Raw genomic sequence first — 24,613 nt, 5'->3', positions numbered from 1 at the left:
CTTTGGCTCTGGAATGCAGAACAAAGTTGCAATCCCAGCAGACTTCCCTTCCTAATTACGCCCGGCTTAGGCTAATTTAATCTGAACCCGGTTAGCCTTCCCTGAAGTGTGGCAAGGCGGGCTGGGGGTGCAATGGGAGAGTGAGGGTTACAGGTGGGTCTGAAGGAAAGCCAGGGGGTGCTGCGTACCTTTCTCCCTGCAGCTTCCATCCCAAGGTTTGCAGATGGTCACCCTGGGCAAAATGACTGGAGGGCCGGCACACAGGCTGCTTCCAAAAATTTAATAAATAATGGTTCTTTAAAACTGTATAAACTATAAATTACCATGCAGTCCTTATAATTTAAAATAATTTACAGGTTGAGGTAGGGAGGGGCGCCGGAGAGCGTGGAGGGGGAGCGGGGAGAGGCTGAGGGCCGTCGGCCGGTCAGGCTCTCCTCCCAGCTTTCCTGCTGAGCACACACACGCAGGCCGTGTCGATCCGGATGAACCGCCAGGCAGCCTGCTTGCCGTCCATGGTCAGCGCCTTGACGAAGGTGTGGGTCGTGGTACAATATGAGTTCCAGTGCTTCGAGTCGATGCCCCGGCATCCGCTGTCGACGGGATTGGGGTCCCGGCACTTGGTCTCAAAAAAGTACTGTTTGAATACACTGTTGTTGATGTTCACCTCTCCCAACACCATCACCTCCTTGCCCTTGATGTCCGTGGCGGTGGCCTTGTCCCCCACCCACACGCTGACACTGTCGCACACCGAGAACTCCCCCCGGTGGAAGACAGGGTGGGACGACGACCGCTTGCTCCTGTGAGTCCTGTTGAAGGGGGCGGCCCCGCCGGCCTCCAAGTCCAGATCCTGAGCGTCCGCGGCCACAGGTGGGGGCTGGGTGCTAAACAGCACGCGGGGTGAACGCAGGCGCCGCTTTTTAAAAAGTTTGGGGTCCACGGTGATCTTGCGGGTCTGCCCTGCCACCCTGGCGGCTATCGCGGCTGCCGGGCCGCGGTGGGCTCTGCGCAGGGCTGTGTCAAGGGAGTGCTGAAGGTTAGTCCAGTGGGCTTGGGGGATGGCGTGTCCTGCTGGGACATTGCTCTGGGTGTGCGCTTCTGCCTGGACGCCGATCCAAAGAGCTGTGATCAGAGTGTAGAACAACATGGACATTACGCTGTGCACCTGGAATGAAACACAAATGGGGATTACTCCACGGAGCACTGGGTGGGGGGCAAGGGCAGTTTCTGGGTCCCTCGGAGTTGACCTCCTAAGAGGATGATGAGGAGGTTTCTCCTGGTGGCTGAAAAGCAAGGAGACCCTGGAACTGACCATTCAAACTGAGACGCTTCTGAGAGTGAAGGGCGGTGCTACAACAGTTACACTGGGATGACAGGCTTAAACAGGGCTGGCTCCGACAACCTGGGTGTCTGGGCACCCCATCTGGGGGGTGCGCTTTCCCAGGAAGGGACGGAGCCCCTGAAATTCTGCCCTGTGGTGTGGTATGAACTCGGCGGTGCTGGTTACGGAATTCTTTGAGTTCTCTGCCTGCCAGCGAGACAGCCATGGGCAGGCGGTATGTGTGCACCTGCGTGCAACAGGATGGCTGGGGGTGAGTCTGACACCTCTCCCAGTGCTGTCTCCTGCCCAGCGGCTTGAGTCCCCTGGGAAGGCAGTGGGCAGGGCTGCTGGGGACTTGTCTTGAAGCCTCAGCACTGAACACACCCTCTTCAGACAGTAGCACCGGGTCAGCTCTGAGATCAGGTGACTGAAAGCCCACGAAGCACCGTGTTTGGCAAAGAAAGTGAACATAGCTCTGGGACCATCTTAGCCAGTCCGTCTATTCAGCCACCAGCCATCTATGCGCATCTATAAACGTGATACTGATAATGGTTTCTCTTGGCGTGAGTGATGTTTTTCAGCTTTTCAGATGCATTCGCTTCTAGTTTCTTATTAGTCTGTGAGTTAGGTTAGGATTTATCATCTCTCTTTCATATGCAAGGAAAGTGATCCACAGAAATTAACTAATAGGCCTACAGCTGCAAACAAAAACTGGACCAGAAATAGAATCCAAACATGACCCCTTACTAAGCCAGTCTACCCTTCCATCCTTCCTTCCTCCCCCACTTTCTCCTTCATTCTTAAGTGTCTCTTTTTAAAAATTATTTGATCTTATGTGAGAGTAGACCAAATGGCATAAGTCATCTGTCCCCAGAAGGCACTGCCAGCCCCTCTTAGGCATGTGCCAGATGGGGCTCTGCACTGCACTGTGCTGCTTCCCCGCCAGCAGCCACCCCCAGGCCAACTAGCTGTGAGACTAGCTCTGTTCTTGAGCTCACTTCCGGTGAGCTCCTGTGCACACCTGTACGTGTGTACCAGCCATCACCTCTGGAAAGCTTCCCCAGATCTTCCTGGTAGGGTAAGAGGCATCCCTTAGAGAGGGTGTTAAACTTGCAATTTGATCCCTCTCCATCTCTCTCCCCACAGGTCATTCTGCTCCCTGCCCACTCTTCCAGCCTGGCATGGGTACCACTTCCTCCTTGAGGTCTGCTCAGATCACCCCAGCGAAAAGCCGTCTCTTCCTGTTCTCAACTTCAGAAGTGTGTGTGTGTGTGTGTGTGTGTGTGTGTGTGTGTGTGCGCGTGCGTGTGTGTGTGTGTGTCTGTGTGTGTTCTCTCCTACTAAATCAGTGTAGTGGAAAGACCTCTGCACTGGATCTGGGGTCAGGAAACCTTGTTTGGATTCCTAGCCCTGATACTTGTTAGCAGAGGAAAGTCACTTAATCCTCCTGAGCCCTCATTTCCTCATTGATAAAAAGCAGGCAATAAACACTATTTCACAGAGTTGTTGTTAGGATTAAATAGGTGTTCACACACCTATTTAATTCTCAGTCATCCCAATGTCCTGCGGTCAAGGACTTTTTTTTCTTCAGTTATATTGCTGCTAATTCACTCTCAAAGCACACTCCATACACATCTTTTCCTAGCACATAGGTTTACCTCTGTCAGGCTTCTTCTCAAGACTAGTAGTTGAGCCTGTCTCCCCACTGGCCACAAGGTCCCGGAGGGCAGAGCCTGTCTCATCCACCTGCGCACTAGTCACTCCACCCCTTGCCTCCCATGGCGGTTTGTGCATAACCCTGCTGCCTCTCCGCATGCTGTGGTTAATCGTTTACATGTCTGTCTCCCTGAGAGCACTTTGGAAGCGGTGCAGTTTGAATTTACTGGGGCCATGTGCAGTGCCTGGCATGTAGTAGGTCCTCAGACTCTATAAGGAAAATGAATGAGAGGGTGAATGGGTATGGCCAGAGCACCTCACCATCTGCCTTCTTTCCACCATGATGCCTGGTTTCTTTTGGACTTTGTGCCTGTGACCACATGCTGCGTTCCTAATCTGTTTTAAAGTGATGCATTCTTCTCTGTAATGTGCTTCTATTCAGCTGGAAATAGACAGCTCTTTGGTGAGATACCAAGAATAAAACCACCAAATTCTTTTCTCTCTGGTTACTTGGAAAATTGTTTGTGTTTGCTCCAATCCTCCAGCCAGCCATGCAGAGGAAGCAGTGACACATCTGACTTTTCGACCGTCACTGGTTGTGCTGGCTAATGGTCTTGCAGATGAGTGTCCAGCTGATTAGTCAACTGGCAGCTAATTCAAGCCCTTTGCTTTTGCTCCTTTCCTTGTTTCATTTCTTTCTGCCTCTCAGTACACATTATCTCTCATCAGGTAGATGAAGGGAGAAGAAATGAAATGGAAATTCATCCCTTTATATCCATGTTAGTAACACTTAGAATTTGGATAGGGAAATGAAAAAAAGATTAAAATGTAGGGTTTTGATGGTAGTAAGGGACATACTGCTCCCTATTTCCCATTACCAGAGGTTCCCACCTCATTCTGGAGTCCCCTCTTTGGTGAGCTCATCCTCTTCTAAGGAGTCAACTGAAGTTTCTGTGCAGTTGATGCCCATGCCAGGGTCTCTGGTCCAACTCCTCTTTTGAAAGCCAGTTCTGAATTCCCAGCTTCCTGATGGGCAACTCCCCATGGATGCTGACGTTTTAAATGCAAGACGTCCAAAACAAAAACCTTTGCTCTCATAATCCTCACTAGGATCATCATTCTCCCCTCCCTCCTCTCTACTCAACAGAAGCTGCCCCATTTGGGGCCACCTGATGATTTATGAATTAGTTCCACAGCTACTATCTCTTGTGAGCATCTCTCCCCATCCTCCTAAACATGTTTCTCTGCATTTCCTTTTTCTGTTACTGGAACCACCATTCCTTCATTCACCAGCTCCAAGCCTCAACTCATGACTGGACTCTGCTGTTTCCTCTCTGACCTCCATCCAGCCCTTTCTGTCTGCTTCAGTAGCATCTTTTTTTTTTTTTTTTTTGTATTTAAAAAAAATTTTTATTGGAGTATAGTTGGTTTACAATGTTGTGTTAGTTTCAGGTGTACAGCAAAGTGAATCAGTTATGCATATAGATATATCCACTCTTTTTTTTTTTTTTTTTAGTAGCATCTCTTGAAACTATACTTTCTATTCTCACCTCTGTGTTCCCGGTTCAGGTCATGGAACAGTCTCCCAGCTGATGTCCTGCACCCTCATCTGTCTTCTTCCGATGCCTACCATCCCTGGCCGCCCCATTTAACTTCTTAAAGAACTGCTCTGATCACATCACCCTGCTCAAAGGATCCAGTGGTGAGTGGTTGTCTAGTATGCCACTAGGTTGCTCAGGCTGGCAGACAGACCCTGCTCTCCTTGTACTCCCTTCACATATTTTGCATTCCAGGCAAACAGAATTCCTCAGAGGCCGTGCCGGCTCTGTGCTTCCCCCCTGTTGCCCTCGGTTCAAACTCTTTTGTGCCAGGCATTCTTCCCTCTGTCCCTCCCTGTGTCTTTTCTGCTCTCCACCTCGGCTGGTCAGAGTCCTTCCTGTTGGCTTTAACACCCACCTTAATAGCCGCCTCCACTGGGGAGCTTTTCCTATTTCCAAAGAGACCAGTTCTCTCCCTTCTCCATCTCTAAAAGCATTTCCTTAATGCTCTTTTATGGCAACGTATTCTCCTCTTATCCTCCCACCTAGAGGGTAAAGTCCCTGGAGGCAGAAACGCATCCTGGCCATGTTTGTCGTGTGCACATGACCTAGCCCTCACAGGGAGCTCCACCTCTTAAGAGTCAGTGAGTGTGTGAACAAGTCTCCTCCTTCTGTGTCCCTTAATTTCTCCATCTGAGTGGTGATGTTTAAGGTTATCTTCCAACTCTGACACTCTTTGGGTTTAAGCAATTATAAAATTTTCTGCTCTGCCTAGAGCTCTGCTTGTTCTACTCAACTGACTACAGAGTTCTTAAAGTCTAATGTGCTGTTTCTCATTGCACTGTCCAGATAACCTGTGGTACCTGGTAGCATTTGATCACAGTGGAGATTTGCATCGTGGAGAGATTGTTTTATTGTTTCATTGAGATTTAAAAATGTTGCAAATATATCTCTCATTTGGGACTTAGAGTAAAAGTTTTTTTTTTTTAATTGACTTACTCATAACAGAATGCCCCTATAATCTTTTTTCTTTAAAAAAAAAGCCTTTCGTTTAAAAAATCATGAGTGGATAAGAAAGAAAAGAAAATATTAGTGTGTTTTCTGTTCTAGTAATTGAAAGCACAAAGCACGGTCTACAAAAGAACATTCTCTCCTTGACGTGAACCAGGGGAGGAGCTTTATTTATTTATTTTTAAAAACAACCTTTGAAGCCTTTCTCCTGAAGAGATGACAGTCCTCACTGCAGCTTCACTAAGCAGAGACCTATGAGCGGAATGATTAGCTGGGGAAGATGCAGTTAGGGGCTCACATGATGGAACATGTTCTGTTTAATGTGTGAATGTTCTGTGTTTGTTCTGCTCCCACCAGAATGGAAGATAAATGACTAAAAGTTGAGGGACCTGTCAGGGGCCTTTTATCCATCTACTCAAGGTCCACCCAGCTTTCTTCACCCTCTCCCAGGATGAAGGTACATTCTGTGGCTTTCCAGTGGTTCACACACTCCAGTAATAAGAGAAATTTCCTGCACCAGGTGAATGATTTCACACAGATTCTGGCCTCACCTGAATAGGTGATGAAGCTGCTGGGCAGAGCTAAGCAACTGGTCTACTCTGTGGCCAGGACAGCTGATGGCGCTGGGGGGCCCGGCGACTGTGCCTTTGGAGGTGCATTGCAGAGGGAGAGAGAGAATTCCTGCCTTCGCGGGAGGAGTGTCTAGAGAGAGCTGTTAGTGATTCTCGGGCTAGAGATTAGATCAGTGAACCAGGGTCACTAAGCGTTAACAAGAGAGGAAATCCTCGTGGCTGAGGAAATCCAGCCTCCTCCTCCTCCTCCATCTCACTCGCCACATTACGAGTGCGGGTCAGGAATCATTTCTTGTTTTACACTTGGCCTCCACTTGCGATGTAAACTGGCTGCTGTCTTCAGACTGGGACTCTGTTGGGTGTTGGGGCCTGCGTGGAGTGAGCTTCCCAGGGAGAAATCCCTGAGGCTGCAGCACAGAAAGTCACTGACAGAATAAAATCCAGCTCCTCTGCAAGCATCTCCCAGGCTGAATTTATTAAGGGGAAGCATGAACTGGAAGGGACGTCAGAGTTGATCAAGTCCAGAGGTTCAGTGCATTAGAGTCACCTGGAGGGCTTGTTAAACCACAGACTGCCGAGCCCACCCCCAGAGTTTCTGATTCAGTAGTTCTGGGCTGGGGCCCGAAAATCTGCATTTCCCACAAGTTGCCAGGTGATACTGATGCTGCTGGTTTGGGGACCACATTTTGAGAACCACTCATCGAGTCCAATCCTTGAACTTTAGAGAAGAGACAAATGGGCCTTGGAGAGGCTCAGTGACCTGGGGTTATGCAGCTAGTGAGTGGCAGGCTCTGCATGTGGGCGCTTGGCATTGCTCAGCCTCAGCTGCTCTAGAGGCGAGAGGCCTGAGGCCACACACGGACTGTAATTGATGGGCCCTGGGCTGCGTTTACTCAACCTCCAACATCAAAATGAAAATTCTCTTCAACAGGTTGTAAGTTTTACCATCCTGAAGCCATAAATCCAGATTCCAGGGAATAGTTGGACACTTAATTGTTTTATATCTTGTTTATCAGGTTTCTAGACATCATGCAGACTTGATCCAAAAGCACTTAAAATGCCCACGATAGAAATATGCAGCCAGAAAGCACTAGCAGGTGCAGGCACCTGTGGATTTATTGTCTACTCCAGGATGGAATGGAAACAGAATCTACTGGTCTGAATTCTTAGAGACACATCTTAAAATGAATGAGGAGAGATCATAATTACATCACGATCAATTTAATTGTCTCATTACCCAGCACAACAAACCTAGCAGGTGGGTCTTATTCTTCCCATTTTACGGAAGAGGAAACAGAGACACAGTAAGAGTAAATAACTTGACCACAGGCAGGAGCCTGGTGGAAGTGGAACTCACCCCTGTCTTCACACCTGGAGCTCTCCCCACCCTCCACTCCACGGCCAAGGGCATGAAGAGTGATCAGGGACCTTTGATCTCATAAGATCACCTGCTCAGACAGACCAGGAGCTGTGTGGAGGGTCTGACGGGCACTGTCTATTTGAGACCCTGTGTTCTGTTCCTTTAGAGATGCATGGCTCAGACTCTTACCGTGTCCTTGGAAGCCATGGGGCCAGCCTGAGAGCATGGGCGACGTCCTCTCCAGGTGAGCTAGGAGGGCCACGTGTGCTGGGTCACTAGGAGCCACCCGGGTCCCTGCTGATTGACAGCTGGCACCGATGCCCCATCCTCAGCCTGGGGCTCATTTCCAGTTGTCCTGGCAGCTCTAGAACTAGGAACCTTGGTGAGACAGATGCCTCTCGGGTGCTTACCTCAGTGTGGCCAGGACAGAAAGCTGCTCCCTCGGAAAAGCTGTTATTGGGCCCAGACGCTGAGCTGAGCTTGGGTCCAGCATGCCATCCAGCCCCTTGGACTGCACGACCCCGGGCCAGGACTCTGTGGGAGGAGAGAGCTGGCATTAGATTGGCTCTTCACCACATTCTCTAGTAGACGGGTAGCTGTGTCCCAAGCAGGAGGGGAGGGAGGTGCCAACACAACAAACCCTGTTTTCTTTCTTTCTTTCTTATTTTTTAAATTAATTAATTTACTTATTTATTTATTTTGGCTGCATTGGGTCTTTGTTGCTGCGCGCAGGCTTTCTCTAGTTTTGGCGAGCGGGGGCTACTCTTCGTTGCAGTGCGCAGGCTTCTTACTGCGGTGGCTTCTCTTGTTGCAGAGCACAGGCTCTAGGCACGCGGGCTCAGTAGTTGTGGCTCGCGGGCTCTAGAGCGCAGGCTCAGTAGTCGTGGCGCACGGGCTTAGTTGCTCCGCGGCATGTGGGATCTTCCCGGGCCAGGGCTCGAATCCATGTCCCCTGCATTGGCAGGCGGATTCTTAACTACTGTGCCACCAGGGAAGTCCCAAACCCTGTTTTCTTGAGTGTTGGGACTTTGCCAGCATCAGGACCAAAGGAGAAGACAGAGCTCGGCTACCAAAATTGCCAGGGGCCTGAACTTGCACAGACCTGCGGCGGCACCTGCCTCTCACTCTTGTGCCAGAGCTCTCGGTTTCTGCCTGGACACAGTGTATGGCTGATCTTACATGCAGTGTCGGTGCTTCTAGTCCCACATCAGAGTCCGGCTCTAGCAGGCCCCTAATCCAGGATTGAAATGGAATTATTCTGTACATTATACCCACAGACACAGTAGACCCAACTCTGGACCAGCATAACTAAGGTAAATTACTCAGAAGAAAAAGTCCTGACAATTGAGAACACGTTGGTGTTTTGATGAGAATCTAGAACAAGTCATGGTGGCAAAGCAGGCAACCTGACCACTTGATAGATAACAGAGAGCTGTTACAGAACTAGGACGCCAATCTCAGAGTTCAAATTTTAGGAAAGTCACGTTTTACGAATCAGGAGCTAGGGAGCTGATGCAATGAGGAAAAAAATTCTATTCAGTTTTAGGTTGAAGTTCCTAGAAGCAATGGTAGGTGTCTATTCTTTTACTTCTATAAACCTTGTATATGTAGGTGTTTCATTCATTCATTCAACATTTCCTGAGCACGTATTTCTACTATGTGCCAAGTACTATCCTAGGTGCTAGGGACCCAGCAGTGAATAAGATCAACAAGGTCTCTGCTCTTGTGGAGTTTATAGTCTTGTGTAAATAAACATCTTCAGATTCTTCACATGCCCTGCAGGTAAGCAGGGTATGATGATAGAGGGTGATAGCAGGGTGTAGTGAGGGGCCATCGCAGACAGGGTGCTCAGTGGAGAGTTCTCCAAGGAAGTGGCCTTCAAGTTGATATCTGAAGGATGAGAAGGAATGGGGGAGAGAGCATCCCAGGCAGAAGGAACAGCAAGTGCAAAGGCTCTGGGGTAGAAACAAGTCAAAGATGCTGAGCATGTAGGGAAGAGACCTAAGAAATGAGTTGGAGAGGTAGAAGGATGTAGGGAGGAACTATGGTTTTACCCTATGGGCAGTGGGAAGGGAGTGGAAGGCTTTAAGCTGGAGGATTACGTGACATTTTTTGTGAATGAATGAATGAATGGTTATGTCTATTGTAGAACTTGTCATAGGGTGGGGTAGCTCTCCCACCAAAAATGTTGTAGAATGACATCTTTATCCTTCCTGTCTAGATTGTCTTTTCAACTCCCAAACTCCTTTTCCCATCATGCCTCTTCCCAGTGGGGGGCTACCTCCACCCCCTCATCTTCCTGCAACACCCCCTCTCATCTTGTGCTATGGAAGCAAATGTCAGTGAAACCACCATGGCCCCCAAGTCCCTGATCACACAGAGGAGCTGGAGGACAAGGAAGTAGAAAGGGCCTTGAGTGGTTTTCCTGCTGTTAGAAGTCATGAAATTAAGGACTATTAATGAGATGTTACTATTCCTCTTTCTGACCCACTTTACTCAGAATATCATTTTTCCTCTAGAAGTACCAGAAAAACCTTCAGGTACTCAACTGGGGTTTAGGCCTAGAGATGAACACTTACTCAAACACCCTAAAAAAAGTTAGATTCCGTAGCAAAGACCATTTTCAGGCTCCCTCAGGGTTGGATTGAGCACAGGAGAGGGAGGATAGCAGGTTCCCCACAGCAGGAGGTTAGTATTCTAGGGTCTTGTTGCATCACTCATGGGAAGAGGATCTGGTCCACAAACCCTTCAGCTGGGTGTTTGGCCAAACCCGACTGATCACCAGATTGGAATCTACAGAGCTGTGTCCTGGCCCATTTTGCTCTCATTTGTGGGTAAGTTGCCAAGTATCTTTAAGCATCTCTGAGGCTTCTCCATAGAATGAGGAACCAGCAGGGATGATAGCTAAGGTCTCCTCCAGCTCTGATCGCCTGTGATTCTATGGGCATTAGTGTTTCCAGCCTGCATCCTTACTGAGTGCTTAAGGAATGCTTTCCTGCCTGTCCAAACACTGGAATTTATTTATTTCATTAATTAAACACTAAACTTGGAGGCGCTGCACCAGCCAGTGTGCTAGGTGCTGGGGAAGCGAAGAAGAATGAGACATAGCTCAACTTCAAAGAGCAAGTAAGCTAGAGGTAAGGAAAGCAAACACATGGACAGCATTTAAAGCACAATATGTTAAGTATGATAGATATCTGACATGATATGGAAAACATAGTGGAGGGAGGAGTTTGTTTTATTTGGCCAGATTAGCCAGAGACATATGTTCATAGAGGAAGGAACATTTGAGCAGGGTTCTTAAGGATGAATAGGAGAGCATCAGGGAAAAAGGGAAAGGCATCACAGAGCCCCAGAAGTCCAACATGGCTTAAGAGGGAGTGTTGGGGGAGGGTGAGAAAGGTATGTGATGGGCCTTATACAGCAGCAGGTACTTATGAGCTTGCAGAGCTCACTGCTGTGACCTATCTGCTGGCTGTAACTTCCTATGTGACACAAAAAGCCTACACTTTAATCTTTGGGACAATCAGGGAAGTAGGAGTGACTCTCTTTGAAAATATTCTATGTATTCCACTGTAAGCCAGGATGGCCTCCAATCCAGCTGATTAGAAGGAGAGAGAAGGTCGATCTAAATCAAACATTCCACAACTCCTAGGCAGACCTGCCTTCTTGGAGGATCAGCTCTAGACCGACCACAAAGGGTTCCCTGGCCGTATATCTGCAACCTCTGGGCCAAGCCAACTTTGCATACCAGGGTCCCCTGCCAACCACATCTAGATGCCTGATTGCTATACTTGAGATCCTGTGTCTTTGGCCTTCTCTTGTTCAGTGTAGGTACAGGTAGTTTACTACTGGAGAGAGCAATTTCCGGTCCAGAATCCTGAAACACTAAGTGATTTTCATAGATATTGTCATTGTTTTTAGTCTTATGCTAGTGAAGGTTGGGGCTCTGAAATTAAATCCGATTTAAATATTACCAATTTCTAATGCAAAGATATTAGGAACAAGCAACCCAAATGCGTATCTATTCTTAAACTCAGGCGGTAATCACTTAGACAGTTTTCACACTTTTATAAAAGCATGGAAATAAATCCCAGCTCATCTCAGGACAGTGTTCTATTCCTTCTTACAGGGCATGAAAGAATGCTATTGAAATCTGGTGTACCCCTTCTAGACCAGGACAATGCTGGCCTGTCCTGGGTCTCAGGCTTTAAAGCAGTATTTCTCAAAGTGAGGTCTACCATAGTACTGGCAATATCTTGGAACTTGTTAGAAATGCAAATTCTTAGGCTCTACCATAGGCCTAGCAATGCTGAGTGAAACCCAGCAATCTGAGTTTTAATCCCTGCAGGTGATTCTTATGCACATCCAGATTTGAGAATCACTGTTTTGGAGGGTCCCATTCTGGTCCCCTTCCAACTGCAACCTCTCCCTTGGGTGAGGGATCCACGGCTGAGAGAGAGTGATAACCCTGGGTCAGCCTACTGCTGTGGGGTGCCTGCTTGACTATAACTTTCCATATCACGATCAACATGTCTAGAGTACGCCCCAGAACCCCTGACCAACCAGACTTGAGTCAGCTAGAGCTAAAGCGTCTTCTGTAGACCCCCTGAGGTTAAGTGTGTTTGTATGGCCCTCTCTGTTGACACTTGTCTCAGCCTCCCCTTCACTTGCATATGGTCTCAATGATCTTTTGGTCAATTTCAGAATACAAACTGTGTTTTGTAAAGCTCCCAAGGTGACCCCAGTGAAAAGCCAGGGCTGAGAATCACAGCTGTACAGGAGGAATGGGAAACTTGACACTGGCTTTGATGAGCTAGCAATTAAGAAAAATTATCAAGAAATTAATATATCTCAGAAAATATAAAGTGCAGGTATGATCACATCATAGGCAACAAGAAGGTGTGAGAATATAGCTTGCAGACTCTCGGGGGGATATTGCCCCTGTCTCCCCTTCCTACCTCCCCACCCCTGGCAATTGTCTAGATATAATTGACATTGGTGAGTTGGAAGGTTTTCTTTTTACTCCTGGCATGCCACTTAAAATGTTCTTTGGTGTTGGAGCTATGGTTAGCTTATTATTAAGTCCAATGATTATTTGCTGACATTTTTAGTACCAAAAACTGGGGGATGCTTGACCAAAAAGACTTCTTGGACCACTCATTCCTCGCAGGTGCCGGGACACAACGGCTAGTCCCAAGAGCAGTTTACACCACATCAAAGATGCTAGAGAAGCTGGAGTGAACTGCAACCTCCTTCCTCCTAGGTTCCACCTGCTGGAATTCTGTGGGCTGGGAAAAACTCACTAGAAAGGCTGGGCATTAAGAACGTGTTGCTGAGGGCATAATAATAACTGTTGGTGCTGTCGCTGTGGTTTTCACTGCTGTAACTGTTCCCCTTAATTCTCCCCTCTCTCTGTTAGTTCTTTCTCTAAGCCTATACACAAAGAAAATTTGAAATCTTTTACGTTGAAAGTCTGTTTTCCTAATTTTTAGCCTAACCAGACGTTTTCTAGTATGGAATATGACCGTGGGGTTTGCTGACTAGGAGCTTTTTTGGGGGGGGGAAAAATTCAGTTTTGGCCATTTTGAGATCATTTGATGTGTTTTAACTGTTTAGTGGTTTTGGCACATCCAATAGGAAAATAGTGCATCTGGCAATAAGGACTTAGGAAGACATTAAGGTTCAGCAAAACCGCTATTCTTTTTGAAAGTTTCAATGCTGACAATTCTAAAGTACCTTGCCACTTTTCTCTAAAAGAGAAATGGTCCTGTGGCTCTTTTGGAGATTCTCAGATAAATTACAAACTCTTCCTAGCATTTCCCAGAGAGGCAGCTCAAGGAAGAAATCATCATGGTGTTGACCTTGAGCTTCAGAATCAAAGAGCATTTGCTACGAACGTGCGTGGCCTTCTGGGGTGTGTGGCGGGCCACAATTTGCATGGTATTTACCCGACTGGGTTCATGAGCTGTGGATTCATGAGCTGTGCAATGCCAACGCCACGGAGAGGTTTTTGTAATGTGGGTAATTACAACGACACGAATGTGGTAGAAGGTAAGGCATCTAAACACACAGTGGCCTTCCATTATAGAGTTGAGGGCAGTACATTTTTGCAAGAATATGCTAGTAAATAACAGTCCTTGTAGTGTAGCCCATCAGCTTAGTAATACTAATGATATATCTATAATCTACATTTGAGTGCCAAAAACAATCCAATAGTTTCAAACTTTTCTGCAACCCTAAGAAAACATCTCCTCAGTTCCAACTGGCTGATCCTTAAACCACAAGAAAAAGATCCATTTCAGTTCTGCATTGGGCCTTTCCTGGCTGTTGTTCCAATACTTGGGACTAAGAGGTATTGGAGGAAAGGGGGACTCTCAGGTTGGTTGGAATCAAAGTTTACATCCAACGATACCAGCGCCTACCGAGGCCCCCAGCCCACTGTAGACCGAGATGACCACCTGGGACAGAATACATGAATGGAAACAAAACATTGCCAGTGAATGCTAACTCAGATCCAAGCTCTTTATTCCATTTGCTTTATAGGATTAAATGTCCTCAGCTCTTCTTGAGCTAGCCGTTTCCTCTCAGTGTATGTTATGTTTTCCAAGCAACAGGTCAAGCAGTATTACAACACGTAAGTCTATAATGCAATTCAGATGTAACTTCAGAAATTAAGACAAGCTAAAGATCCATAGCCCTGAAAAAGACCCGGGAAAAATCCTGGCTAAACAGACACACAGTGTTCTAGGGCTTTTAAAAGGCAGGCAGTTCATCCTTCCATTAAAGAGGGATAAGGGACAAGCTGTGGGACTTGAATGTAAAGATCCCAGCAAAAGGCCACCCTTACTCAAAGTGTCCATGAGATGAGGCCATTTCTGTTTGAGCAGTTGGACTTCAATTTTACTGCAAAAACTGCTGCAACCCAACCACCCTGCATCAAAGGAAACATGGATCACAAGTAGCCAGCACCAAACACATCCTGGGGACACCGAGTCCCAAGGGCACGTCAGATGCCATCCTACTCCACACCCCCCCTGGAGTGACAACTCCCTCACTCTTCCGTGCTGACATTTCCTGGCTTGTCTGCTGACTTCACACCCAGAAAATGACTCAAGGTATGAAAGAGATAACTTGGCCCAGCTTTGCCCGGGCATGCAGCACATGTGAATCCTAGGTAACCGGAGGATTACCTAGATAAGAGCTGGAAATGAAGAATTTATTTCCCTGTGTGTGTTTGTCAGGGGGCTTTGGGCTGTTTTAGCTACTTCCTGTGTATGGCTTTAACTATCCCAGCCCCAAGTGGGCGCCTACTACACAGATCATATACGCCTGATGGGGAATGTCGGAATGTCAGCGGGCTGGTTAACTGTAATGAGGGGCTATTTGATGGGCATTTTAAAGCTCACTTTAAAGAGTTTCATCTAGCTCCTTCATTACCTCAGGAGGAAAGGTCAGAGGAGATGAAAACCTGCTGTCCTCCTAAAGTCACTTGATTCTCATACAATCATATTTCAGAACATTCTCAAACTTCTAGCGTTTCTTCTTTTAGGCTTTATTTGACCGTGACATCATGAACAAAAGCAAAACCCTACACTGGGAAAATTTACTCCAGAGCTAACAAGGGACCCACAGAGTGCATCGTCTCCAGGGACCCAGAACATTGTGGGTAATTAGAAATTCCAAAGATGAAAACAGACAGTTTTCCCTGCTCCATCACCCCCCGCCCCCCTGACACACACAGAGAAAGAAACCAGGCACTCAGCCACTCAAGAGGTAAGTTTAGACGTTTAAGATTCACAGAAACAAAAACTATTTATTTTAGAATCTCAGTTGTTATTTTACAGAATTATAGGCTGCTAGAGCTGTAAAGAAAAGGCCACTAGTGACTCTGCACTTCCCTTGATGGCCACATCAAACAAGGCCCTGAGGCCTGGGGCTGGTTGCATTTTAGCCCCACCACTTATCAGCTGTGTGACCTTTAGCAAGTGACTTAACCTCTCTGTGCCTCAGTGTCTCCTCTCAAAGGTCAGAATAATTATACCTTCTACCTTGAGTTGTTGAGAGGCTTAAATAGAATAAGCATTTAGCCCAGTGGCTGGCATCTACCTGGTGCTACATAAATGTTAGCTATTCTTATTAATTCCGTTAAAGACATTCAGCTATAATCAGGCAGTGGGTTACTGGCAGGCTTGGTGCAGAACAGAAGGCAATGCCTCCTGTCCATCCCATGCCCTGGTCTGGCTGTCTCTGGCAGGAAGAAATCCTGTTTGTGTTACAGTTGTTGTCTGTATCCCAGTCATTTTGGAATGGCTGGCCAGGCACATGCTCAGGTGCCCCGTCTGAGCAAGTGTGGAACACAGTCAGTCGGCAGCTGCAGGATGATTATCTGCAATCATGTGCTGACAAAGATGCTGAGTAACGAACTGAGACATTTGTTTTTGAAATGATCCATTTTCTTCAGCCTTGTCGTAGTCAGGGGCAGGAAGCTACTCCAGCTATGACTAAAACTTGTCAGGCCCTGTACAGTTAATAGCATCTTTGCTTAGAGTAATTGCTGCCTAACAGGGAAAATGGATCACAAGAAGAATAAAACAGGGAGGTATCTTCATGGTCAAATTTATGCTCAGTTATCCAGGGATTTGGGACAGATTTAGGTATCTGCTGGATCGTTAACTTTTTGAGGTCTTGGGTGTTTTTCTCTCCATGGGGCAGTCGAAGAGGTTAGGCCCTTAATGAATGTTTATTGAACAGAATGGAAAACTCTTCCCACAGCTGCACCAGTTTATTCAAAGTAAATAATTTTTTCATACTATAGTGGTAAATAACAAGTGGTCCCAAGTTATATTCCTGGATAACTGGGTAAGCCCCCCTTTTACTTTGGCGATGTGGTGTTTTATTTAAGAAGGAGAATGCCCCATTGCTGGGCTGACAGGTGCACTGCTGAGGAACCGAGTGTCTTAGCTCTCAGCAGCCCCTCATTCCGACTTCATTACAAGCACTAAAAAACACACAGGTGTTGGGCAAAACAAACTCCTCATTTCCAGCTTGCTTATTTTTCTTGTTCAGAATTTCTTCGGAGAAAGCTATGCTCCAATCCAGCCACTGGTTATGTTGTGCAATCCACTGGGATGGCAATCACCTCATTGTTTAGTTACAACCCATGAAAAGATGAAGCAAAGAAAGAAAAAAGCAGAGCACACACATAGGGAATGAGGGTGGAGGCTGCACGATGATAATGAAAACCATTTGTTAACATTTCACTCCTTTCTTTGTGAATCAGCCGAGTTCCTGGCACCAGGCCTCTGTCTGTGAAACAGAGCTGCCCTTCCAAGGCCTTCCAGGGGCTCATCCCGCCATATCTGGTCTAGAGTGTCACCCTTTGTCCCCAGGAAGGCGGGTTCTTGACTGGCTGCCCCAGCTCCCTCTGGGCCTGGCTCTGGCCCTCACCTTCTGTCCCAGGGCACCTACCCATCCTGTGTGAATGTGCCCGGCCTCGGTGACTTTTAAGCCCTGCCTGAACCAGATTTGGTGCACTTTGTGTATGCAGGGCTCTCCTCTTTGCCTGCATTGTGTCCACCCGTCTGTGTCCAGGACTTGCAGCCCCAGCTTATTTTTTTAACTATTTCTACTTTTCTTTCTTTCAGCAGACCTGATTTCTCTATTCCCAAAATACAGACTGAAACATTTTTAAGGATAAAAACCAAAAATAAATAAAAATTTAAAAGTAAAACATAAAACAAGCAAAAACCTTTCAACAAACCCCCCCCCGCCCCCAAATTTACAGCCAGTAGAACAGTATATGTCTGCCTAAGCATCTCTGTTTTGCTTGCATTGTCCCCAAGAGAGGAAGCACCTCGAAATGCACATGTTGTAGTTACAGGCAGAGACCAGCACCACATGCTCTGTGCACTTGTGCTCATGAAGTCCTAGTACCTAAGTGCCCCACCGCTCTCTGCCTACTTCTCGAATCTATTACAGCATTTATACAAGTCTCTTATTCAGATCCATAGAGCATGGCAGCATTATCGTCAACCATCACCACTACCACCACTATCTCCACCACCATGCCTGTCATTTCCACCACCTTGGCTGCCTGCATCGCCATGACCACCACCGCCTCCTCCATCCTATCATCACCCATCACCACCACCGGCATCACCACTTCCACCATTTTACCGTCACCATTACCACACCCCCACTATCAGTACCACCATCGCCATTACTACCATCACCAGCATCACCACTACCACCACCACTAAAGGATTAAAGAACTTTTTGGAGTCAGGCAGGGAAGTCTGACCAGTGTTCCTCAAGGCCTCCTCTTAGGCTGAGCCAGAAGACGGTCAAGACTGGGGGTCATTTAGTCTCTTCCAAGTAGTTAAGTGAATTGTTTACGTTCCATGTAACTCAACTGAGTGGTGAACAGAGCTGGGTCTAGAAATGCAATATTCCTGCTTTCCATCTGTGTATTCCATCATACTATTTTCCAGCACCCATTCTGGAAGTTGTATTTTTTTCTTTCTTTTTCCCGAGTTTTGTTATTGTTGTTAACTTTGTATTTCCAGTAATGTAGATGACATTATCTAGTTTAGATTTGATAAAATGATCTCCAAAGAGGAGTATCTATGACTATTCAAGGACATTATATATAAACACACATATACTTCAAAAGGTAAAGAAGGAATTAGGTACCTCGTCCTCCAAAACGAGGCCGGTTCTTCCATTTGCCCGTGCAATGTTTGAGGATCACTGCACCATTGTTGCCGGCCATCTTTGAGCTTTTCTATTTGTTCATAATCTGAAGACAATCTGACTTTGTGTTTAGGCCCCTGCAGGAGGGAAAGCTCCCCCAGAGCCCTCCCCTCAGCTTCCAGGAGGTACTCCTCAGACTAGTGGGACTTCACGCAGTGACTGGCTCCCACTTGAAAGAGGGGAGTTCCCTGGGAGTTAAAGGCCAGCCCGAGCATGGCTCTCTACTGGCCCCTCTGTGCCAGCCAGAGAAGGGCCGCCAGTGTCCCAGGAGAAGGTTAGCTCCCTGGCGTGCTTCTTCCTTACCCACTTGTTCAGACACTGGAAGTTTGAGTTTAGGCTTGTGGGGCAAAAGGGCGGGGCTGGGATAGAAGTCCCCCAAAGAGCCCCCTTAAGCCCCTCCCTTAGGCTGCCTGAGAGGCGTCAAAAAGGATGGAATTACCTATATTTTAGGTATAAAATTAAATGTGGTATGATATGATGCATTAAAATATGATAAGTACTTCACTAGCATAAACCATGGGTTAAAAGTGAATACAATTACTACCACTAATAATAAATAACAAGTATTGTGTATCATGTGCCAGATACTCTACTAAGGGCTTTCTAGAGATTATCTTTTTAAGTACTTATTAAAAGTACTTATTAAAGCCAGGCCCATAGTACCTAGTTCATTATTTAAGTACTTATTATCTTTTTAAGTACTTATTTTGAGATCAGTATTATCCCCAGTTTGCAGATAAGGAAACTTCCATTCGGCGTGAAGTGGGGAAGTGCAAGTGCTTAGTTGGTGTGTGAAGGACAAGAGCACAGGGCTCCTGCTCTGTGGTCACTCCTCGTCGCTGTTCTCCAGACTGCTCACAAATCTGACTGTTCAAAGGAGCAACAGCTCTGTCCTCTGGGCTTTGTATTGAGGGCCGATTTCTGCTTCTGTGATATGGATAATGCATAGGTGGGATCCTGCATATTTTCTATTCTTGAATTTACCTAATTGCTTTTAAAAATCGAATGGTGATCTCCTATTTATAGAATACCTTGACTCCACTTCTCTGTCATGAGACTCTCCTTGTTTACAACCTTGAGGGAGCCCACAGACACTGAAATGCCCTCCTCGCTGAAATACTCTAACCACCAAGGAACAGATTCTGGATGGACCCACTATTCTGACAGTAATGTAGGTACAGAAGACAGATGCTTAGAATGTGCAGTTGTTTCTTACTGAGCAATTTATAGACATGGGAATGTGTCTATTCCATGTACTCTCATACGTTTTCTGGATAAGATTTACTCTTAAGTGTGAGACTGAAAAAAACGAAAAACAAAAAAACACAGCAAGACAGGCACTCCTCACTCTGGGCTGGGTTGTGATTCTCTGTTGGTTGGCTTTTTGGGTGTGAAGACCAAGCCAGAGACTGATGGAGCCAAGCGGAGTCTGTTAAATATTTCCATTCATGGACATGCAATAGAAAACCATCTCATACATTTACAGGAAAACATCACATATAATATCTTTGTTGTGCTTAATCAGAACCAGAGTAAAATTCCAGTCACCAAGAATAGAAACTTACCCTAATGATTTCATTTTTAGTCCAAAATATACAGTGTTTTCTCTGCCTGCTCTGTTTGTCACTTTCTAAAACAAGAAATTACCAAGCTATGACTTTGGTTTGAGGGATGGGGGAAAGCAGTAAACACTGAACAGAAATAAAGGGAGATCGAAAGACAAGGGTCCTTGGTGGATGAGCATCCAGAAGTGGATGCAGTTTGTGGATTGTTGACTTTATTTCCCAGAGCTGTGTGAATTACTCAGTGTTCAACTGTCCATCCAGGCTTCAGGCTCTCAGCAGTGAGTACTTCATATATGTATAATAGGAGTGAATCAAAGGCAAAGAAGAGGTTGAGTGAGTTACCACCAGTGGTTTGTGTGTGCGTGTATGTGTGTGTGTTGGTTTTTTTTTTCTTTTTAAGGAAGACATGGTTGTTTTCACTGTTAGTAAATGAAATGGTCTTTTCCAAGAAGACTGAGAATCTCATGCTATGAAAAACAGATAGGACACCTAGGCAGAAGAGAAGCACTTCCTTCTGATTTGCCACATTGAATTACATTGAACTGAGTAAATGGTTTAATATTAGGAATCATGCTGCTCTGTGTGCAGCAGATTAATGGTTTTTATTTTAAGCTCTGGGGTGAAAATCTGGCAGCTTCTTTAGCCCACCAGCCTACAGCCTTCAGAAACTCTCTTTGAAAGAGACAGGATTGCTGTCTTCTAATGTCTCAAGAATCGTGTGAGCAGGAAGAGTGCAAATCCTAAGAAGGCTCTTCACCAGCGAGCAATAGCTGTCACCTACAGGCTGACAGTGACACTTTGGCAGACGCACCAGAAGGGCAGACATTGGCCATGAGTTATGCGGCTTGGCCCCGTCCGCACTGGGCACCATGGGGGATCTGTGTAATGCTGGCACTGAGGATGGCCCTGGCTCTGGTGCAGGATCTGCAGCTTTCAGTTAGGGGCCAGCCTGGGGCTGCGTCCAGGTCAGGGACAGGGAGAAACGCCTTTCTCGTTTCCCATCAGCTTGGAGCTTGAAGAGTGTTTGTGGCATGAATGAATGAGTTCTGAACAGATGGAATCAGACCAGCCCAATGCCTGCAGGCACTGGGACAAACTCAGTGAGCTGGGGTTCGCCCTGCCCTTAGGAAATCTGATGTCATCATAGAGGGAAACTGAAGACAGGGAATGAGAAAGATGGAACTATAGTAAGAAGCACTTGAGAGAGGAGGAGAGTGGGGGTGGGGGGAAGTACAAGGGCAGTAAAAGAGAGGAGAGAGAGGGCAAGAAAATGACGGAGGGCAGTGGGCAAAGTGAAAGAAGGTGAAGAGGGGGACCCAAAGGGCAAAGCAAGGAGAGGGGAACCAGAGGGAGAAGGAAATGGAAGAAAGACACACAGATTGAGAGAAGACTTTGAAGATGGCCTTGGCCTCAGCTCCAGTGAGGGGGGAAGAAATCCCTGCACAAATCACAAACAGACACACGCATCAGCCTGTGCTGGTGAGATGTGATCCCTAGATTTCCCTGGAGAAATAGCCCAAGCAAAAGGTAATCAGAGCCGTTTATAATTAGCAACTCCCCCCAAAGAACCCAGATTTCACTGAACTGTCTTCTGGTGACCGTACAAGATAATTCTGATGATGTTTCAATTAACAGTCAATGAGAATATGAGTTTTGCTGGAAAAATTCCAAATTTGAGCCCAAACCCAGTGGTAGCATTGCCTTGGCAGAACGACACAGAGATCTTGTTCCATAGGTTAGGGTAAGGCCATATCCTAGGGTACACAGCGACTTCAACACAGAAGTCCTTCATCACAGAGCTGCCATGCTGGGTGTGCCAGACCGGCCCTTAAAATAAATGTGATTGAGTGACCTCACAACTATCAGAGTCAGAGAAAATGCCTTGGAAGAGAAACTGTGAGTGAAAAGGACTAAAGGACAACATCAGGGGAATTGGGGCTTCCCACTGATGCATAGATCCAGCTGGACTTGGTTATAGTGTAAACTTTGTTTAATCAAATCCTCTGTCATTAATAAAACCCCTAACCAAATCCAAACACAGATAAATGATGATGTACTTGGATTTCACATTGGGCTCGCATCGCTGCTTCACCAGGTGCCATCCATAAATCTGGGATGCAAGCTGCTGGGGCTGGAGCTGCAGAGAGGCTGTCTTGGAGGTGTGCTTCCGTCACTCCGTTTATGGCACTGCCATTCCCTTGTTACTGCTGCTCAGCCAGTCAGTGAAGGAGCTGAGGGAAACCACGGGCTCTGCCCAAGACCCACGATCCTTCTCTTCTCAGTGAGGTAATCGTTAAAGGCAAACCAGGAGGGTGGGGCATCTGGAAACCACCCCATAATAAAAATGGATGAAGTAGGGATGTCACAAATTCAGGAAAGCTTCCACAGGGAGGGGAGAAGAGCTGCCCTCCATCGTTCCAGGAGACGCAACTGGGACGAAAGCACAGAAACGGAAGAGAAGCGGGTCCTACCTCAACACTAGGTTGCCAACGATATCCAGCAAAGGGAAACGGCTGCCTGCTGAGGTAGAATTCCCTGTCACGAGCCATGTTCAATTCAGGCTGAATAAATATAATAGCCTCTCATTATAAGAGTATTAAGCTTGTGTAAATTATCAGCAATTAGAACAAATAAAAGGAGGGAGGGAGAAAAGGAGGGAAGAAGGAAGGAAGGAAAGGAGAGAAAGAGAGAAAATGAATAACAATGTAAATAGTGAGAGTGAGTCTTTCTGTAGTCCCACCAAACCGGCACAGGAGGTGGAGATACAATTCTTCCATCAGTGTCAGTTCTCATCCACCTCTCCTTCTGTGAGCCTGGGCAGATTTGGTCTCAAAGATTCGTCTGTTTTAAACAATATGGCCTCTTTGCAAGCCAGCGACATCCGGGGCTCCACTGAAGAAAGAGCTGTCTGTTCCCATACTGGAGGAAAAACCAGCTGGTTAAACTTATTGAGAGGCATTGTTATACTTCAGCATGGAGACTTCCTAAGGGGTTTTTGAAGGTAAATTTGGCTATACTTCACTGCTCTCTTATACACTGACTTTAGAACACAGCCCTGCTGGAGGGCAGGTAGATGGTCTTTAGCAGAAGGTGGGTGAGGTGGAGGAGTCCACAGGAGTCCTGAAGAGACCATGGTAGCCCCCAGCCATTTCTTTGCACTTTCACAAGACCCCTTGCTATGCTGACTAGACTGTCTTAGTTGAGGCTAGTACCATATATAGCTGCTCATTTAGTAAGCCTAATCTTGGTAATATTAAAATAAAACAAGTTTTAGATAGATGCAGATATTAAAGATGGACACAGGGAAAAAAGACTGAAGGGGAACACAGCAAATGTTAGCAGTAGCCAAGTTAAAGGATTATGGGTGAGTGAGTTTTATTCTTTTTTGTGGCATGGGGGATCTTAGTTCCCGGACCAGGGATCGAACCCGGGCCCCCCTGCAATGGAAGCATGGTGTTTTAACCACTGGACCGCCAGGGAAGTCCCATGTTTTATTCTTTACACTTTTCTGTATTTTCTAAATATTTTGCAATGAGCCGCAAAGAGCTTTTACAATCAGAATAACGTATTTTAAAACAATTTGACAATTGTATATTTAAAACTGTAGAAATGTCCATAGATTTCACCTATTAATCCCACTTTTGAGACTTTATCCCACAAAAATAATCCTAAGCAGGAAAAAGCTATACTCATGACTTTTTCCCCCTAAATTATTTATAATTGCAAAATCAGAAGCCAAGGTTCTTCAATAGTGGGATAGTTCATTAGTTACCTGGCAGAAAATCTTTTTCTAGAACTTCTGTGTAGTCATTAAATATGAAAATTGTGAAGGCAGTAAGAACAAGGAGAAATGCTTGTAATCTAGTGTGGAATGGCAGTGGGGGGACGGGTTAGGGAAGACCGTGTACGAGATCATTGCAGCCAAGGGAAATCACACATACACAGGAACCAGGCCTGGAAGTAAATATCTAAAATGAAAACAGTTGTATTGAGTGTTAGAACTTTGGGTATCTCCTTCCCTTCTCCCCCATTTTCCAAATGGTTCATAATGTCATTATAATGCCTTTATAATGAAAATAAGGTCCAGAAACCTTTCCATATGTTCTTTCTGTAAACCCTTCTGGTTTCAGGTGATACCAGATTTGTTTCTGTGTTCGTGTTCCCCTCAAGGTGCCGAGCCTGGGCTTCTGCATTCTGCAGTGGAGCAGTCGGTGTTGCTGACTAAGCCGCCAGGTTTATTTTTTGACTTTGGGTGGCTGCAGGTGGGAGACATGCCCAGTCTGTGAGCAGCCTCCTTGTTTACTCAAGCTACGGTTTTATTGCATTGAACACAGAATAAGAAACTGATGAATGGTTTCTATGTCTGTGGACACGCTCTCTATGCTTGGAAGTTCTTGGACACGTATGCAAATGGTTGGGAACTCGGATTCTCCTTCATCTATTGTTGACTTAGGCGGTTCTGTTCCCCCAAAGCTCACATAAGGTTTGGATATAATGGCAGCTCCTGATTACCTGTTCTATGGAAGGAAAAAATTGGAAACAAACCACCAAGCTATTTGTAGGGCATATCATTTGGTTGTGTTCACCCCAGGCTTTGGGGAAGGGGGCTGGGGGGAAGAGGGGTAGGAGGATTGGGGGGAGGAGAAGGAGGGGGGTAGCACTAACATTGAACACATGCCTGCCCCTCTCCAGGAATAACACTAGAGGCGTATTAGTGTGTGGCTCACTTGCACGTCCCAGACAGACAAGGGAACTGAGACTCTGAGAGGTTGGGTAATTTGTCCCAGGCCACACAGGCTAGAAAAAAGGAATTATCTAGTTCTAAAGCACAGTAAGCA

At 46.4% G+C, this 24,613-nt stretch overlaps 1 protein-coding gene across 2 annotated transcripts in view; it reads right to left on the bottom strand.

The window, feature by feature from the left end:
- Nucleotides 1-266: 266 nt before the first annotated feature.
- The window catches only part of NGF (nerve growth factor), a 49,859-nt gene continuing 25,512 nt past the window's right edge, over nucleotides 267-24,613 (bottom strand). For both annotated transcript variants that reach the window (XM_082369637.1, XM_082369636.1), the window contains exons 2-3: nucleotides 7,866-7,989; nucleotides 267-1,162 (exon numbers count right to left, since the gene is read on the bottom strand). In XM_082369637.1, the coding sequence (XP_082225763.1) occupies nucleotides 425-1,150 (726 nt within the window). In that variant the 5' untranslated portion in view covers nucleotides 1,151-1,162; nucleotides 7,866-7,989 and the 3' untranslated portion in view covers nucleotides 267-424. The remainder of the gene's footprint in view (nucleotides 1,163-7,865; nucleotides 7,990-24,613) is intronic.

The sequence above is a fragment of the Balaenoptera borealis genome, assembly GCF_965194805.1.
Source record: "Balaenoptera borealis genome assembly, chromosome: 1".
Classification (NCBI taxonomy): domain Eukaryota; kingdom Metazoa; phylum Chordata; class Mammalia; order Artiodactyla; family Balaenopteridae; genus Balaenoptera; species Balaenoptera borealis.
This window is presented reverse-complemented; position numbering and strand designations above follow the sequence as displayed.